Raw genomic sequence first — 18,787 nt, forward strand, 5'->3', positions numbered from 1 at the left:
GCAGTTTTACTTGTTCAAAATATTAACTATATACAAAAAAAGAACAAGAGAATAAGATTATTTATATCATTAATATTACTACTACTACAATTAATAATAATGTAATTAATAACATTAATGTATATATTTTAGAGGTGCACCAAAATGAAAATTTCAAAAACAAAATAAAACCGAAATGAAAAAAAATGTCAGGTCGAAACTGAAACCGAAAAATGTTTTTTATTCTAACTTTTTCAAATTTTTTAAACATTTTATTTTCTATAAACTTTTTAATATTTAATATTTAATTTTTATTTATTTATTTATTTTACTTCTAGGGGCTTCGGGGAGATATTAGAGGTCTAAACTGACCCCTGATATTTCCCTTTTACAAAAGAAAAAGAGATTGAGGACTCAATCTCTTTTTCTGCAGCCCCTGTTGTAAATGAACATTGAACTTTGCTCACAGATCAAGGCGTCTTTGACTACTATCAGAGGGTCACATTTATTAGATGCAAAAATCCACTTCTACTCAAGAGAAACTGTAACTTTTCTTATAGGGTTATAGATCTGTATGGTTGTTCTCACAGGGCCAATAATTACCAAAGGGCTGCTCCTAAAGAGCCTACTGTTACCAGAATATCTGTTCTATTTGTGTCCTATTTAGGTATCCTGCACCCCAAACCCTCATTCCTGGAACTGAGTTCAGCAACAAAAGGTCAAAAGACTAAAGTGACTGGTGCCTAGCTTATGTTTTCTCTCCCCATACACCAAGAACCAGATCTTGACATGGAAATGTTAGCTTGCCAAGCTACTTAAAGTGACATTAAAGCCTCAGATTTTTTAACATAAACCAATACTGTAATGTGCGCCTTACTGTAATCCATGGTTGTTTCCCTTCTCTTTGCTGCTCTTCCTTTTAAATCTGTATCTGTTCTCATGCTGGGCAGAACTTCTGTTTTGCAGCAGACTGCCTTGTCTCTGGAATGACTACATGGTGTCTGTGTGTAAGTTTGCAACCTGAGCCAGCACTACAGGAAGAGGCACCCAGCTGCAAAGGGAAGTTCTGCCCCAGCATGAGAAGACATGAGGATTTAAAAGGAAGAGCAGCAAAGAGAAGGGAAACTACCATGGATTACAGTAAGGCACACATTACAGTATTGGTTTATGTTAAAAAATCTGAGGTTTTAATGTCACTTTAAGGGGTCATTCCTCAAGAAGAGCAGTAATAAAAATATTTCCCTATGAACAATTGCAAAACTCACTGTACCCAACAGTAGTAATGGAAGAGGAAGAAGTTATGTCTAGTGCAAGCTGCTTTGGTTCTCATGGCCATATGCCAAGCAATTCTACTGGAGATATATAAAATAGAATCATAAAAACACAGGTGTGACCCTGTGCTAATCACTTTTATCAAGACAGTGAGTGCCACTGCTCAGTTTAATGTTATTCATAATTGTAGCTGAAGCAAAGCAAAATGCATTTATATTAAGCTGGATCACACTTGTATTATTGTTTGTTTGTGCAATTTTACTCTGCCAGACCATGTATCGAGACTAGGTAATGTTATTATTTCACCACTTCACCATTTGGCACATATTTTCCTCTTCTATATTGGATTTCTCCCCTCGCTGAGTGAGCTGCACCTGCCGTGTAATAAGAAACGGGGGATTTGTTTCATCAGAAGAGTGAATATCCCATCTAATTTATTAGATGCAAAAATCCACTTCTACTCAAGAGAAACTGTAACTTTTCTTATAGGGTTATAGATCTGTATGGTTGTTCTCACAGGGCCAATAATTACCAAAGGGCTGCTCCTAAAGAGCCTACTGTTACCAGAATATCTGTTCTATTTGTGTCCTATTTAGGTATCCTGCACCCCAAACCCTCATTCCTGGAACTGAGTTCAGCAACAAAAGGTCAAAAGACTAAAGTGACTGGTGCCTAGCTTATGTTTTCTCTCCCCATACACCAAGAACCAGATCTTGACATGGAAATGTTAGCTTGCCAAGCTACTTAAAGTGACATTAAAGCCTCAGATTTTTTAACATAAACCAATACTGTAATGTGCGCCTTACTGTAATCCATGGTTGTTTCCCTTCTCTTTGCTGCTCTTCCTTTTAAATCTGTATCTGTTCTCATGCTGGGCAGAACTTCTGTTTTGCAGCAGACTGCCTTGTCTCTGGAATGACTACATGGTGTCTGTGTGTAAGTTTGCAACCTGAGCCAGCACTACAGGAAGAGGCACCCAGCTGCAAAGGGAAGTTCTGCCCCAGCATGAGAAGACATGAGGATTTAAAAGGAAGAGCAGCAAAGAGAAGGGAAACTACCATGGATTACAGTAAGGCACACATTACAGTATTGGTTTATGTTAAAAAATCTGAGGTTTTAATGTCACTTTAAGGGGTCATTCCTCAAGAAGAGCAGTAATAAAAATATTTCCCTATGAACAATTGCAAAACTCACTGTACCCAACAGTAGTAATGGAAGAGGAAGAAGTTATGTCTAGTGCAAGCTGCTTTGGTTCTCATGGCCATATGCCAAGCAATTCTACTGGAGATATATAAAATAGAATCATAAAAACACAGGTGTGACCCTGTGCTAATCACTTTTATCAAGACAGTGAGTGCCACTGCTCAGTTTAATGTTATTCATAATTGTAGCTGAAGCAAAGCAAAATGCATTTATATTAAGCTGGATCACACTTGTATTATTGTTTGTTTGTGCAATTTTACTCTGCCAGACCATGTATCGAGACTAGGTAATGTTATTATTTCACCACTTCACCATTTGGCACATATTTTCCTCTTCTATATTGGATTTCTCCCCTCGCTGAGTGAGCTGCACCTGCCGTGTAATAAGAAACGGGGGATTTGTTTCATCAGAAGAGTGAATATCCCATCTAGACAGACACTCACCACAATTACGTTTATTGACCATTGAGTTATATGGTCATGGATCTCTGGTGAGTGTGTCCTCAGTTACCTTAACACATCGGGAGTTTGGAGCACTTTATTTCAGAGGATCATTGTCACATTGTGGATTTTGCACAAAAGCACTTTATACTATTAAAGGACTATTTAATAGTATAAAGTAAAGTAAAGTATAAAAGGACTATTATTGAATATTGTCATATTGATTATTATTATTATGTTTGAAAATGTGTTTATGAAAATGTACACATTGTATGGAAGTTTATGCACGTTTATGAGCAGTAGCGCAGTGCACGCGATTTATCAATTCACTTATTTATAGCACAGCAGCTGACACTGTTTAGTGTAATCATTGGATTTACTTTAGGGAAATATTTAGCCCAGCACATTTATATATATAATGTTATTATATGGACTCACTGAACACAATAAAACAGTTCCAGTAAAACTTTTCAACCATACTTGGTCTCAATCAAGGGATATCATTTTGTACAATGAGCCATGCTATGTAAATTGTAAGAACAGTGCTGACCTCCTGTTTCTAGTAAGTAGGGGTTACAGGAGCAGGGCACTCTTCTTATAAGCTATATAGTGTGGTTCTTTGCAAAATATTGTGCCATTTCGATTAAGACCAAACATGGCTGAAACATGTTAGCAGCTCAGTTTGTACCTGTTTTGCATCTTTTATCAGATTATATTTTATCTAGACCTCAAAATAACTGAGTGTTATTTCCTATGGTGGCATCAGGACCATGCATTCGGGACCCTGAGTTAGTTATTGTCTAGTGATGACTTAAAGAGAGCTGTTATTTTGTTTTCTTTACCTAAATGAGCTTGTATGGTAAAAACATAGTTGGCGCATATTATAAGTACTGTGTGATTGTTAAAGGAGAACTATGGGGTTAAGGCTTTTCCCCATAGTTCTCCTTAGGATAACGGGAGGACACAAACTAGCATCCTCCCGTCACCCTAGGCTCTGTATACAGCTTGCGGTATACTGAGACGCGACAGTATACCGCGAGCTGCTGCTCACGGTATACTAAGACGCCGTAGCTGAAGCGGATCCCGACAATCATGTCGGGATCCGTCCAGCTGCGTGGCTGACAGCTGGCTCTGCCTATCTAGAGGCAGAGCAAGCTGTACCCGCCCCCCTCCCCGTCCGTTCCGCCAGTCAGCGCTGGAGGATCGGACAGGGGAGGGGGGAATCCAGCCCCTCCCCTGCCACGGCAGAGAGCCGTGACAGGATCGAGAGGTGAGCGAACGCCGGTATGTGTTCGCTCACCTCCCGATCTACTGAGCCGACCTGTGACAGTTTCATTGTCACAGGTCGGCTAGAACTATGAGGTGAGTGAAAAGCACTCACCTCATAGTTCTCCTTTAAGCATAAATTAGCAAGTTTAGATGGTTTTATGCCTGGTTTCTTAAAAAAAAAAAACGGATACTCATGTGTGAACAGCCATGGAAGATGCTTTCTGTTAGGCGATAACTTCCTTATTGAATTCCTTTGAATATTTGGCTGCATTAAGACTTACTACTGCCAGGGACTTGGAACCCAGCTAGGGACTTAGAATTCAGGATACTGTTTCTTCCTCAGTACAGCTCACTATTTCATAAATGTACAGGTCACTCTACTTATGCTGGTAGAGCCTGACCTTGTGCCATATGTCAACATGTTTGTTAACACTTTAGACAGATTCTTGGTATGGTGAAGAGTAGATTTATTAATAATCATAATAAAATAGGAACATTTCTCAATTATTTTTAAGCAAAGGGTGGATATAAGTGGGGTAATTCTCTACAAAAACAAATTCATCAGCAATCATTATTGCTAGTTGGCTAATGGACCTAAATTAAAAGCTGTTTTTAAGATCATATTAAACGCAGAGGTCTCAGCTTCATATGTTTGCAAATATATAGTTTTAAACAAAGAGGAACATTAAGGCTGGGTTCACACCTGGGCATTACTATAAGCGCGTTTTATGCATGTTTTTTCAGCTCGTTTTTAAGCACGTTTTTTAGTTCAGTGAAACGCGCGTTTGACGCTCGTTTTTATACCTCCCTGGTGGTATGATTTTTTTTTTCCTTTTTTTCTCTATCTTTTTTTTTTTTTTACTTTTAAACTTCCCGCCGGTTCCGCCCCCCTGCGATGCGGACGCTCGCAAGGGACGGAACCCGGAAAATGGCAGCGGCCTGAGGACACAGCGGAGATCGCGGACAAGGTAAGACCTACGCTGTATTCCCGAGTGTGGCTCAGCGGTTACCACTTTGTTAACCCCGAGCCCCACTCGGGAATACAAATGGATACGCACGGAAATATGCCCCAAAAGAAGCTCCTGTACTAGTTCGGGCGTAGGGCGTTTTTCAGCGCGTCAAAACGCAATGAAAAACGCCCAGGTGGGAACCATGCCCATAGGTAATTATGGGATTTCACTGCTTGAGCGTTTTTCAGCGATTCGATCAGCGCTGAAAAACGCCCAGGTGTAAACCCAGCCTTACCTGTATATTACCACACCCTAAATTAAGATACCAAGACTTGCTCTGGGCAGCTGGATACATCTCATGTATATTAAATATTACAAAGAAATGAAGCAGTAAGTTAGTCAACTGTAACAAGGAAAATGTGCACTGCACTGTGGGACTTGATTACATACTAATTATGGGTTTACCTATCACACCTGTCCCTAAATAGCAAATACAATTTATTACTGGTCAGTTAACATAAGATTTCAGGATGTTTAGAGCCATAAACATGTATGCTTCTATCAGATAAGCATGCATGTTTATGTATTAAGGTGAATCTGTACTTTGGTTCACTTAAAAGTCAACTGCCCCATTCCTCTCTGTTCACGTGCTGGAGCTCTGTGTCAGCTTTAAATCAGTCTGGGTAGAGATACACAGGACTAAGGACCCTCCGCTATTTCCATGTAAAAGCACTCAGATCTGACATTTGATCGCTCAAGACAAATGATTGTTTCCTAAACGGACAATAATTAGCTGTAGCGTACAATAGTCATCCTCAATGGCCAAAGGAAGCATCAGACCCTTTCACATTCTTAAAGTGTATGTATGGTAAAACGTATTCTTTTTGGTTTTAGTAGGGTTTAGCACCAAGTTATCCATTGATTAATGCTGAAAGTTTTACTTTTAAGTGATACCCTTTATTGGCTAACTTAATTTATTAAAGATACAAGATTTCAGGACCCATGAAGTCACTTCCTCAAGCTTTTGGATAGAGTAGTGAAGGGTTAAAACCCTCTATTAGTTTCTTTTCTGATGTCAGTGTGTCATTGGGGAGATTTCCCTTCACCTCCTGTCATGAAGATACAACAGGAAGTGATTAGAGATCTCTCCAAACTGAGCAAAATACTTACCACTTGTTCTGGTAAAAACTGTAATATTTTGGATATCCCATCAGTGTTCGTCTCGTTGGCAATGGTGCCCAGGACATTACAGAGGATGTATCTTCCAGCAGGAAGACAGACAGCAGGAAAAACCCTTCAGAGATTCTAATCCTTCCACACTCTATTCAAAACTAAAAAATTTAAATTTTAAGCATGCTGGGACATAGCTAGTGCAGACGAGTGATGATATACTGTTTGCTAATGATATGGGTTGTAATTATAGAAACATTTATTATAAAGGACAACTATAGAAGGCAACAGCAATTAGTAATTAAAATATTACACACCAATCTAGCTTGTTTAATAATTTAAAATGTGGCAAGTGCAGTAACCTGTTTAATCAGTCAAAAAACTTTTATTGGTCTGACTGTGCTAAAAAGATGAAAAGTTATTGTTTAGAAATTGTTATTGGGTACTTCAATTTATTATTAATATTATTATTATTTTTTATTATTATCATACATAGTTTTACAATTTACAGATCATCACTGGTCAATGTGCTATCTAATAAAATAATTTCTAAAATGTAGGTTATAATTTTATGTCTACATGCTATGTGCATACAGCTAAAGTTTGATTAAAAATAACTGTCAAAAGAAGATAAAATAAGGGATCAGCTCTTTGGTAAACTTAGAAAATAAGTGATTCCAGTCTAGTGACCAATTCAAGTAACCATTTACTACAGGTCTTTTTCAGGTTTAAAAATGGCCAACCTATTGAACTGAGAACTTCACCTCCTGGAAAATATAGGATACTTAATGAATATGGCATGTTAACTCTAGAGATCCGCAGGTAAGATCACTATAACTAGAAATGCTGTGGGTCACAGTGACCTAGTTATTCTTAACCGACAGACTGCATAGAAAACAAGGTTTCAGTTTATACTTATAGCTCTATTGCATACTTGCTAAACATGTGCATTGGCTTTAAGACCTACAGAGAGCATATATTGCCATCTGGTGGAAAGATTTAACTGTAGCAATCACTGTATTGCTACCTTCATTTTTGTGAAAATCATATGAAATATACTATATGATGAACAGAAAAGGTATATGACATTATCATATCTAACACATACTTTACAGATGGTGAATTGAACACATATCCATATGATGCACACAACTTTGTATAAGCAAATAGATGTAGGTCCGGCATATAACGTTAGGAGAGGTTTTACAATCATGAAAGATTGGAAAATTGCCTTGCTATTACAAACACCAGGACTGTTTACACCATCACTCAAATGATTCTCTTAGTTTTACTGAACTGAAAATTACTGAAAATGTTTAGCATGCTGGAAATTTTCTGCAGTCACCACCAGCTTTTCCTCAACACTGCTTATTCTACAACCCCAATTCTAAAAATGTTGGGATGCTGTGTTTAATCGACATAAAACAGAATGCAATGATTGGTAAATTTCATAAACCCAGATTTTATTCATAGTAAAAAATAGAAAACATATCAAATGTTTAAAGTGGGTCAATATGAAAAATATGACAAAGAAGACCCAGGACTGCTGAGCAGTTAGAATCCAATATCAGGCAGGTGTGGGCCAACATTCCTCGTCCAAAACTCCAGAAACTGGTCTCCTCAGTTTCCAGACATTTACAGAGTGTTGCTAAAAGAAGAGGGGATGCCACACACTGTGGTAAACAAGGCCCTGTTACAACTTTTTTGAGAGTTTGTTGCTGCCATTAATTAAAAAATTACCTTTTTTTTTCTTAAAATGGTAACATTTTTTCAGTTTAAACATTTGACATGCTTTCTATTTTCTATATGTGAATAAAAACATAAAAATATGTTTTTATGTAGAATTTATACAGCGTCCTAACTTTTTTGGAATTGAAGATATACTGTATACAGTTGTGTGAAAAAGTGTTGGCCCCTTCCTGATTTTTCATTATTTTGCACATTTGTCACACGTTAATGTTTCAGATCATCAAACAAATTTAAATATTAGTCAAAGATAACACAAGTAAACACAACATGCAGTTTTTAAAGGAAGGTTTTTATTATGAAGGGAAAACAAAATCCAAACCCACATGGCCCTGTGTGAAAAAGTGTTTGTCCCTTGTTTTCTGAATAGATGTTCAATAGAAGATTCTGCTGACTACAGTGTTGTGGCTACCAATGATTTCGGCCAGGCAACCTCCTTCGCTAATATGCTTGTAAAACGTAAGTATTTTAAAGCATTAACGATCAATCAATATGTAGGCAGAGACAAAGAAAACGTTTTCCTACTTTTTTAACCTAGAAAAACAAACTCTTCTATGTTTCTTTACCAACCCCTATCTGGGTCCCATCATCAATTCACCAACATCAATAGAAATATTATTTTCTATTCTTTTATAGGTTGCATGCGACTCTTGATTTCTTTTTTTTTTTTGTTCTGTTTTTTTTAGAATATCAAGGATTAAAAGCAGGCTGGGACTCAGTCTCATATCCCGGTGAGTGAAACAGGACTAAATGTTATATTAATTTGTTAAAAACCTAAACAGTCTAATTGAGCCAGTGGGGAATCTAAACTTTTCTGGCTCTGGTGGCAAATGGGAATACCTACAATATTAATATCACCCACTACCCATGTAACTGATTCTCACAGGATAACAATATATGAACATAAACCAGGCAAACTGATATTTCCATGATATTTACATTAATGACAATCACTAAAAGAATTGAGAATGCACACTGTAATGCATTGCAGGCACTTGGAGTTCTACATAGTTGAGGCTATTCTTCATTGCTGTATAATCATCATACAGCAATGCAGACTACCACCTGCTATGCGGGACTACAAGTCCCAGCAATACATTATAATAAAAGTCACCACTACAGAATATCACCAGCATCCCCCCCACACACTTCCCCGCGCCCTCCCCCCGTTCCCCCTCCAGACTTACCTTCCCTCTCCTGCAGGCCCCTGTTCCTCGTCTCGGCGTCCAGGGGGCTGAGGTAAGAGGAGAGGGTCCTCACACAGCAGAATGTGCTGCCCGGCAGTGCCTGCAGCACATTCTGCGGGACTGGTGACAGCCTCTTCAGCCCTGCCGCACAGCCACCCGTACAAGCTGCGGTTGGCTCTTCTTCCTCGCTGGGCCCCCCCAGGGTGGCGGAACGCCAGGGCCCGGTCGCAATTGTGACCGCTGCGGCCCTGGCAGTTCTGCCACTGTATATACATATATACTGTATGTATATATATCTATAGATATATATATCTATAGATATATATAGATATATGTATATCTATATATATCTATATGTATCTATATATATAGGTATATATATATATATAGATATATATAGATATATATTGTATTAATGGGGGGGTTTGGATCTGGTCAGTGGAAATAGCACTGATCTACTGCTATAGGGAGAGGCTACAGCAGCCCTACCCACAAGCTTCCATACTGACAGGAAGTGTGGTGAGTCACTCACGATATCAATACACTTCTGATGTAAACACAGTGTAAGCATTCTATGGAGCGATCTGTAGAAGTGTCAGGTTTCAATTCAACAAAGGTACAATGCAATGTGCGGTTTTCAGTGAATTGGCACCAATCCCGACAGCACACATCATTGGCTGCTTGTGTGAATAAGCCCTTAAGAAAATTTAAATTTCTGTGACTCTGTTGTGAACTTTGAAGATTTATTTCCACAATGCTTATAGCTACAGAGGTGATTAAGTGTGCAGTCTGGCACATGTTTACTTTAGAGTGCTATATCAATGCATAATCCAATGGCCAACTCTATCCAAAAGCAATATTTTTGTTAAGGTTGTACACCTGATAGTATAATTACCAGTCAGCTCCTGATATCACTTGAATACCTGATTGTATGGGTTACCCTACAGGAATCTGTGTGTCCATCTGTCTTGTATTTGGACTCCACAGTTCCTTACAGTATTAGGTTAATGCTACAAATGGATAGAACATTTAATTATGGCAGTGATCTCCCCACTACAGCTCCTGAGAGTCACTTGACTTGCCAGCAAATATGCACAACAGAAACATCAGTCTTCACTGGACTTAGCCTTTAGGGCCTGTCCACATGAGTTTCAGGTCCTGATCAGGTCCTGATCAGGTGCGGATCTGCAGATGCGGTGCTACTGATGCAGTGCATTTTTGACGCGTTTTTGATGCGTTTTCGGTCCGGATGCTGACAGTTCTTTTTTTTTTTTTTTAAGCCGTGGGGCTATCAGTATGCAGATTCTTCCTCTGAGGTCACTTCCGCCCTCTCGGAACATCTACTTCCCTTTGTGTATGTGTATTTTTTCTGTCGTAAGCTGAACGGACTGCGCACGTGAGAACTGTAGCCCATAAAACACATTGGGATACATTGGGATGCATTTTTAGTGCAGGATCGTACGCATCAGGTCAGCACAGAAAACGGACGTCGTGTGAACAGGCCTTTAATGGCCAACTCATTTGACCCACAGCCTGGTCACCAAATTTTCAAAAGCACATGCAGTATTATGGCTAGATGTTAAGGACACCAATCTTGTGAAATTCAGCCTAATATTACATAATGATTTGAAATGGATAGTTGTAACCTATTCCACTTTTCACATTGTATAGATAAGTTAAATTAATATTGTAGAATTCTGCCTAAAGTCTACTGTATTTTACTCTGTAGCTTTGTTGCCAGCCTATGAAGGAGAGTTCACAAGTGTCTTGGGGCCTGTGTTTACCAGAGAGAAGGAATCATTTGCCCTGTCTTGTTCTGTTTCCTCCAGCCTTAGGAGACACAAGCCAAGCGTCCAGTGGTTTAGGGATGGTATGTATATTGTTCTATATGCAACAAAATAAACTGTAGCATTGTATTATCTCTATATAGAAAAAAAAGCAAGGAAAAATAACTTTTAATATTTTGTAAGAAGATTTATAGCTTTATATCTCTAGACACATCGGATTTAGACAGATCTAGACACATTTTCTCAACTATAATTGGTGGACTGCAAATTTAAAGTGTATTTTACAAGTTACTGTTCTAAAACTGAAGCTCATATTTCTCCTTTATGTATACAAGCTTTGTTTTGCAAATGCACACCATTGCAGCACAGTGGCATAGTGGTTAGCACTTCTGCCTGGCAGCAATGGGGGTACCAGGTTTAAATTTCGGTCAGGATACTATCTGCAAAGAGTTTGCATGTTCTCCCTGTGCTTATGTGGGTTTTTTCCGGGTGATGCGGTTTCCTCCCACACTCCAAAGACATGCTGGAAGGTTAACTGGCTCCTCTCTAAATTGGCCCTGTATGCATGTGAGATGGAAACCTTAGATTGTAAGATGTAAAGCGCTGCATAAATTGTTGGTGCTATATAAATACCAATAATCAATAATGACAATGGATTCCCAAAGCATTATGGAATATCTAAAGAGGCAACACAGCAGTAGAAGTCTGCCTCCTGGCTGTATTTACATTAGGGATTACCTAAAATTTGTATTATTACTAGAGAAAACATCATGCAAGTCTGATATACAATTGTTTCTGTCTTGAAAAGAAAGTCCTTTCTGAAAGAAATATGAGAGCTAATTTCTGTTCAAAAACGCTTACCAGATGGCAGAGATCAGCTTTAGCAGCCTATATGTCTTTCACTCAACATGCATTTCTTTTAAGTCAAGATATAAATTCATAATATTCCTTTTCACTTCTTCAGAAACATTACTGAAAGAGACAGAACACAGGGAAATAAGCTGTGAGGGCTGTGAAATTTCTCTACGTGGATCCCCAACTTTCAAAGAAGATGAAGGATTCTATACAGTCAGTGTGCCTGCTGCATCTGGACATCAGGAGCAAACTACCTATATGTTTGTAAGAGGTGAGCAGACTAGAAATTGCAGTTTTTCCTATAACTTGTTCCCCATCATGAATTCTAGTGGAATGCCATGAATTTGTGGATTTTATTATAGTTTAAGCTGAATTCCAGGCAAATAGCTAAAGGCACAAATGGAATGCATGTTAGGGAGCCGTTTTAAATGCTAAATGATTTGTATTTCTGTCCATCCATTCTGAAGATTTACACAGATCTGCCACCGAAGGAAGGAGACCTGATCTTTCTCTGCTGGAGTGGCTCAGTGGCACTTACATGCCTCCTTCCCACCCCCAGCCTAAGACTGGTTAGTGAAAGGAGGAGCAGCAGACAGATAAGCTAATTTCCCCGTCATTCTGCTCTTTCTTCCTATAAGCACACTCCTTACACTGCAAAAAACCTGATTGGCCCCTTGTACTTTTCTATCGTTACACCTGATGACGCCATCGATGACAGGTCAGCAGAAAACTCCAACGTCCCAATCACCCCATCCATCCCAGGACCGCCACCTGTCTCCCCTGTGGAACCGAGGGCCCCAGACACGACGCAAACTAGCTGACAAATTCCGTGACCGCCACAATGCCCAAGAGGACTCCGCCGGCTGAAGTGGCCCCTTGCTGCCGCATTTATTGTCCCTCTTAATTTCCTAACAGGGGCAAATCTTTGGATCGGTTTATCGTCCGGAGACGACACTCAAGATTCCCGTGTGTCGCGGTCTCGTTGAGATAACTGTCCGTTGACAGATTTTGACTGCGGGGTTGATTTGAGGGCGGCTTCGAACCCAACGGGTATTGTTAGGCCCTTACATGTTACTGATGTTATAGGCTTCCTGATTGTGCTTCTCACGTGGGCTGCGGTGTCCTTGAGGTATCCGCTGTTCACCTGACAGGGTTCTCATCTCTGGCCAGCCATTGTTCATGGCTAACATGAGCGATGGCTGGAAATAGATTAGGAGAGATATGCTCCGATATGTAGGCCCTCTAGCCTTAGGAAATGTATGATATACCTCTTCCCAGGTGACGCGGTACATATTCACCCCCCTACCTGACCCGTCCCGAATACTATTTGCTCTGGCCCGCACTTATAGGGGTTGTTGGTAGCAAGGTGGTCATAGAACATCCCCTCCCTATGTGAGGGGATTGTATGGTGTACCTACTTAGTGGATCCCCTGCCCGTTGCCCTACCCCGACCTTGGTGAGGAGGCCGGGGGTGGGTAACGATGTTGAGTTATGGTCCCCCCACCGAGTTATTAACGGCCCATCGGCCGAATCACACATGTGCCTGTTCATGTCTGGGAAGAGGACTTCTTTAGCAGGGCCATAGTCTATCGATGGGACACAATGGTACCTAATTGGCACATTTGTCTGTTATGGGTCTCGCCTACGTCTTAGGCTTTTTCTGTGTATATAATCCTGACTGAGAAATTTTCAGGGGGGGAAAAACTGAGATGCCTATTCCATTGTTTGTCCGCAGTTTCGAAGATTATAGATATAGATATACTGTTCATTTATGTTAACTTGATTTCGTATGTACTCATAGTGTTAGACTTATTCAGCCGTCCACGTCCGGGTGTGACGCGCTCCCACACTGCAAGTAATGACTCTGAGCATTACTGCGATTGGCCTTAATGGCTGTACGACCTTGGAGGTCAACATCTATAACAAGGGACCCAGGGTTTGCACTCCTACACTTCAAGCCGTCGACGCTCACAAAATCTCAATATAAATTGGCTGTGTATATTCTTCTAGCAGTGAAGCAGGCAATTGCCCAAGCCTGGCGAAAGCAATTTGTATCTTTCGAAGATGTGCAACGTAGGATAGATTCATTTTTCATAAACGAGAAACTCTCTAGCATCCTTTTGGACACCCAAAAGGCTTTCCAAAAAATCTGGTCCCCTTGGATAGCTTATGCACACCCTGAGCTTCCGCTGGAGAGCCTTACATACTTCTAAGATGATCGGAGTCCCTGGTGCGATTGCCCTTCCTACCACCCCCACCCTTCCTCGTGTGATCCTAGTGTTTCCTGTTCCCCCCTATTCTTAATAAAAAGTTATATCAGAGTTTAGCGCTGCTTTCGGCTCTGGAACACGAGGGCGGTAGCCCAGACGGGTCCCCTCGTGGTCCTGGTCCGAAATTGGAGCAATGGCTCCTTGAGGTGACCTAATTATATGATTTGAATGAATGCCTGGCTTCCCTGCGAGGAGGCACTTTGTTTATCACAGTCTGCACTCACTACAAAATGTCTGGACTCTGTCTGTATGGTGTTTGTAACTGCTTCATTCGAAATGTTGTTATCTCAGATACGCTATGTAAAACCAATAAAATGTTTTGAAATTGAAAAAAAACATACATTTAAGGATGTATTATTAGCTACAGAGCTTAATTTAATTGTGTCTTTTATTCCTGCCTGGAGTTCAGCTTTCCTTTCCACCTAAACCACATATTTTAGTTACTAGTTGTCTACGTCAGCCACTCTCTTTTGATATCTTCAAATGGTTTTCTCGCAATAGCTCTCAGATCTGCTTCCTTAATGTGTTAAAAACTCGTAGCTCTTGCAGGGACTGCTTCAGCGATAGAATGTCCCTCAGTGTCCTCATGTCCTTAACACTGTATAGAACATGATGACTCACAGGACCTTAGACCGCTGGGATATAGGGGGAGTGAGGCTGAAGGGACTAGTTTAGCAGCCAGCTTGGATTGCTGTTCGGGTGAGTATATATTTTGTTATTTTAGCTTCCTAGGCAGAATAAGCACTTATCCCTTGCAGTGCAGGGGTAGCCCCACTGCAGCAGTTAAGATTTTTTTTGCCCAGAGTTCTTCTTTAACTCACTTGGCAACTAGCTTAAACTGAAATATCTATTTTAAAGGGAACTGACTTAAAAACACAATAATGACAACAATAATTGTCAACATCCAACATCATCCAAACCACTTCCTGTCAGCCTGGGCTGTGGTGGACATGCCTCCTTGAGCTCCCAGTTTTCCTGGATATGAGCACCGCACATGAGAGAGAAGAGTTACATAATACAGGTTTCAGAAAGTACGCTCCTACTGTTACCATAGGTAATTATTACACTATACGGCATACACCACTATTGTTCTTTGCACTGCCTTATTTAAGTCTGTAGATTTTGGACTCTCACAAGCATAAAAGACAACTATTAGTAAAAATATTGTATTAAGATATATGTATGTGGTTAATACATGTAATTATGGATTTCAGTATATTAATTCATTTTTTTAATTTCACAATATACTGAATATTATCTTTATGTATGTACAGTATTACCACATGCAGTTGTGAGACTGCTACAATGATAAAAAGAGGTCCTTGACATCCCATCATGTAATGTTGACACTAGTGCACTAGAACACAAGTCTAGTTGTGACACCATGTTACCCTTTAACCTCTTTACCCAGAGGTTTATGAACCCAATATGAAGTTCTCTTATCTCATGTTACAAACGAAGATCAATCTCAGGACAGATAAAATTTTCTGTGACAGCAGGTAACATGCCAACAAACCACTTAATGAAGGTTTTTAAGATTAAGATATTCCATCTTTTTTACCACTATGGAATGTTTTATACTTTATTGTAATGTTTAACAAAAACCTATGTTTGGTATCCACAATATGTATTTATTAAAGGATGATGCTAAGCATCAAATTTAGAATCATTTGTAAAAAAAGAAGAAAAAGCCATAGCTGTTTGCAGCACCAATTTGATCTTTCAATCACCCAGGGAATGTGAGAGTGATTAATTCACACTAATATGCCTACTCCTTTTCTCATAACATTGTTAACATCTACTTAGCAGAGCCGTAGCTAGCTCCTTTTGCGCCCGAGGCAAGAACAAAAAATTGCGCTCCCCCAACAGGAGTGTGAGATCGCCCAATGCCGCACACGAGCGGCATCATGTGATGTCATGCCCCCCGCCTCCAGAATGTGTTTTTTAAATTATTTTTTATTGTTTATTTTTATTTGTTTTATTTATATATTTGTATTATTATTTTTTACTGTGTGTGGGGGGGGGGGGAGTATCAGGGTTCTTAACAGACCCCTGAGATTTCCCTTTTGAAATAGAAAAAGAAATTGAGCCCTCAATCTCTTTTTCTGCAGCCTCAGCACTGCTGGCCATGTCCTTGAACATACTTTAATCAATTCAGAAAACTTTAAAGTATCGGTAAGGAGACTTGCTTATTTCAGTTTATTTAAATGAATATAATATTGATACAAGTAAATAAAATATAAAGGCATGTTCAACCTGTGCATGTGTGGGTTTCCTCCCACACTCCAAAGACACATTGGAAGGTTAATTGGCTCTTGTCTAAATTGGCCCTGTTTATATGTGAGATAGGGACCTTAGATTGTAAGCAAGCTCGTTGAGGGATGTGGATGTGCACTGTAAAGTGCTGTGTAAATGTTTGGTGCTATATAAATACCTGTAATAAATAAATAAAACACTATCTGTTATTGAAGACAATTTGTATAAACACATTTTAATTTTGGCTTTATAAAGTGACCATGGTATTATTTTACACTTTAATTATGGAATAGATGCTGAGCCAGAGAAGGCTGGTGTGCCAGGATCCCCACTCTGTGTGCAGTGCCACGATATACAGATTGATTGTCTAGTGTTATCATGGATTCCTCCAAGTGATGATAGAGGCAGTCCTGTATGTGGTTACTACATTGAGAGGTGAGTACACATGAGAACTTTTCTAGCTGCCATTATCTCTTTCAATGTGTCAGCATAGCCTATGTACTTCATTACTACACTCACTTTGGGTGTAGTAAGAGATACCAGAAGCCCATCATCCATATCTCTATACTTTCTGCTGGCCGTGTCCTTGAAAATACTTTAATCAATTCAGAAAGATGGATATTGACAGACAATGAAGGGACATGCACAAAGGACATGGAGACTAATGGAGCTGAGAATCTTCTCTCAATAAATTGTAGCTCTGTGTACTTTGAATATCCAATCATATGCAGATGAAATAAAAGAACAAGAATTTGCTTTTCACATGAATTATTGATGTCTATATGTCCTTCCCCCCATCTAAGCTACAGACTGTATTCCAATCTAGGGGGGAACAACCATATTGCATTTTACTAATTGGTTTATACACCTAGCTCTGGGCTTATACTGTATAATGTATTGCTCTCACATCATTTAAAATTGTAACCTTGTACCAAAACTGCCAAAGAATGTGTGTGAACATTTGTGCACAGCATGGACAAATGATAAAATCCATGAGTGTAGATTATGCTTATCTGCATGGGCACTGACACTATTCATCATACACAAATAAATATTAGTAAATCAGGCCCATAGTGTTAAGAGCTATACAGTTCTTGAGGACAGTTCACTGTTTTATAAATAATTATAAACTATACCGAAAAGAGGACTAAGAACTGGTAAGCTGCAATATATGACATTTTTGTTTTAGGGTAAAGATACACGTTTTGGGTAGAATAGAGAAGGAATAACATCTCTAGGGTTTTATTGCTGGCTGTGTCACCAAGCGGAGTTTTATCTTCTCTATTTGTCCTAGTGAATATCGTCTCTAGGAAGGGAAGTGAGGGGAGATCCCAAATTTTAGGCCACCACAAGAAAAGGTGTAAAGGGAATATCTTCCAACGTGGACACTTTTTCCAGTAACGACTATCTGAGAGTGGATTTCCCTCACTTTAGAGATATTTACTCCACCTTCCTGTTGTGTCTACAGGAAGGGAAGCAAAGGGAGATCTCTCCAATGAGACATAGATGGTAATTATTCTTTGCTTTATCCAAAATGGATTTATCCATTTGGATTTGAGATATACTTTAAAGATACTTTGGTATACACATACTGTATGCACTTTCATGGAAATACACTAAAGTAAGGGGATACAAATTGAAAAAGCATTCAATAATTGCACACTGCAAAAAATGGTTTCTGCTTTCCTCAAGCTTTGATGCCGCAACAAAACAGTGGATAAGATGCAATGAAATTCCAGCCAAGATCTGCCGATATCCTTTATCTGGTCTTATTCCTGGGCATACATATCAGTTCAGAGTAAGAGCACTCAACCAGATTGGTGTCAGCCATCCATCAAAATCAAGTGACCCTGTGACTACAAGAGATCCGGCACAGGAGGAAAGAAAAATAGGTTTGTTCTGAGCCCATGTTATATCCTCACTGCAATATAAACAGTCATTTACATGTGTGAACAATAAAGTAGTCTATATTGAATATTACAGCATGCATCACAAATTTCAGAATTGTAAGTACTAGTAAACTGATTAGTGTGCTCTTAGCACATGTTTAATCATAATTCCATTATCTGCTTTCCTCTGGAAGGAGGGTACCATCTTTGTTCTGCTCCTACACTAAGGGGTCTATTCACGAAGCAGTTTATTAATCATAATTCCATTATCTGCTTTCCTCTGGAAGGAGGGTACCATCTTTGTTCTGCTCCTATACTAAGGGGTCTATTCACGAAGCAGCCGAAGGATCTAGCCGTAGCTCCGGCTGAGCCTTCAGTTAGCTTCGGCCCCAGGACCCCTTCGGTTCAGTAGAACCGAAGGACTGCTGTACGGGCTATTCACTATAGCCCTACAGCTCCCGAAGTGGGCCGGGCGGCTCAGTCGAGCCGAAGGCATATGCCTCGGCTCGACTGA

The 18,787-nt window shown here is 39.6% G+C and overlaps 1 protein-coding gene across 1 annotated transcript in view; it reads left to right on the forward strand.

The window, feature by feature from the left end:
• Window positions 1-18,787, forward strand: part of MYOM3 (myomesin 3) — an 89,625-nt gene that overhangs the window by 28,017 nt on the left and 42,821 nt on the right. Inside the window, exons 6-12 of the mRNA XM_018572187.1 lie at window positions 7,010-7,105; window positions 8,400-8,488; window positions 8,716-8,760; window positions 10,946-11,086; window positions 11,968-12,129; window positions 16,678-16,819; window positions 18,077-18,276. Coding sequence (XP_018427689.1) covers window positions 7,010-7,105; window positions 8,400-8,488; window positions 8,716-8,760; window positions 10,946-11,086; window positions 11,968-12,129; window positions 16,678-16,819; window positions 18,077-18,276 — 875 coding nt within the window. The remainder of the gene's footprint in view (window positions 1-7,009; window positions 7,106-8,399; window positions 8,489-8,715; window positions 8,761-10,945; window positions 11,087-11,967; window positions 12,130-16,677; window positions 16,820-18,076; window positions 18,277-18,787) is intronic.

Source organism: Nanorana parkeri, unplaced genomic scaffold, assembly GCF_000935625.1.
Source record: "Nanorana parkeri isolate BGI_ZX_2015 unplaced genomic scaffold, ASM93562v1 scaffold1964, whole genome shotgun sequence".
Lineage (NCBI taxonomy): Eukaryota > Metazoa > Chordata > Amphibia > Anura > Dicroglossidae > Nanorana > Nanorana parkeri.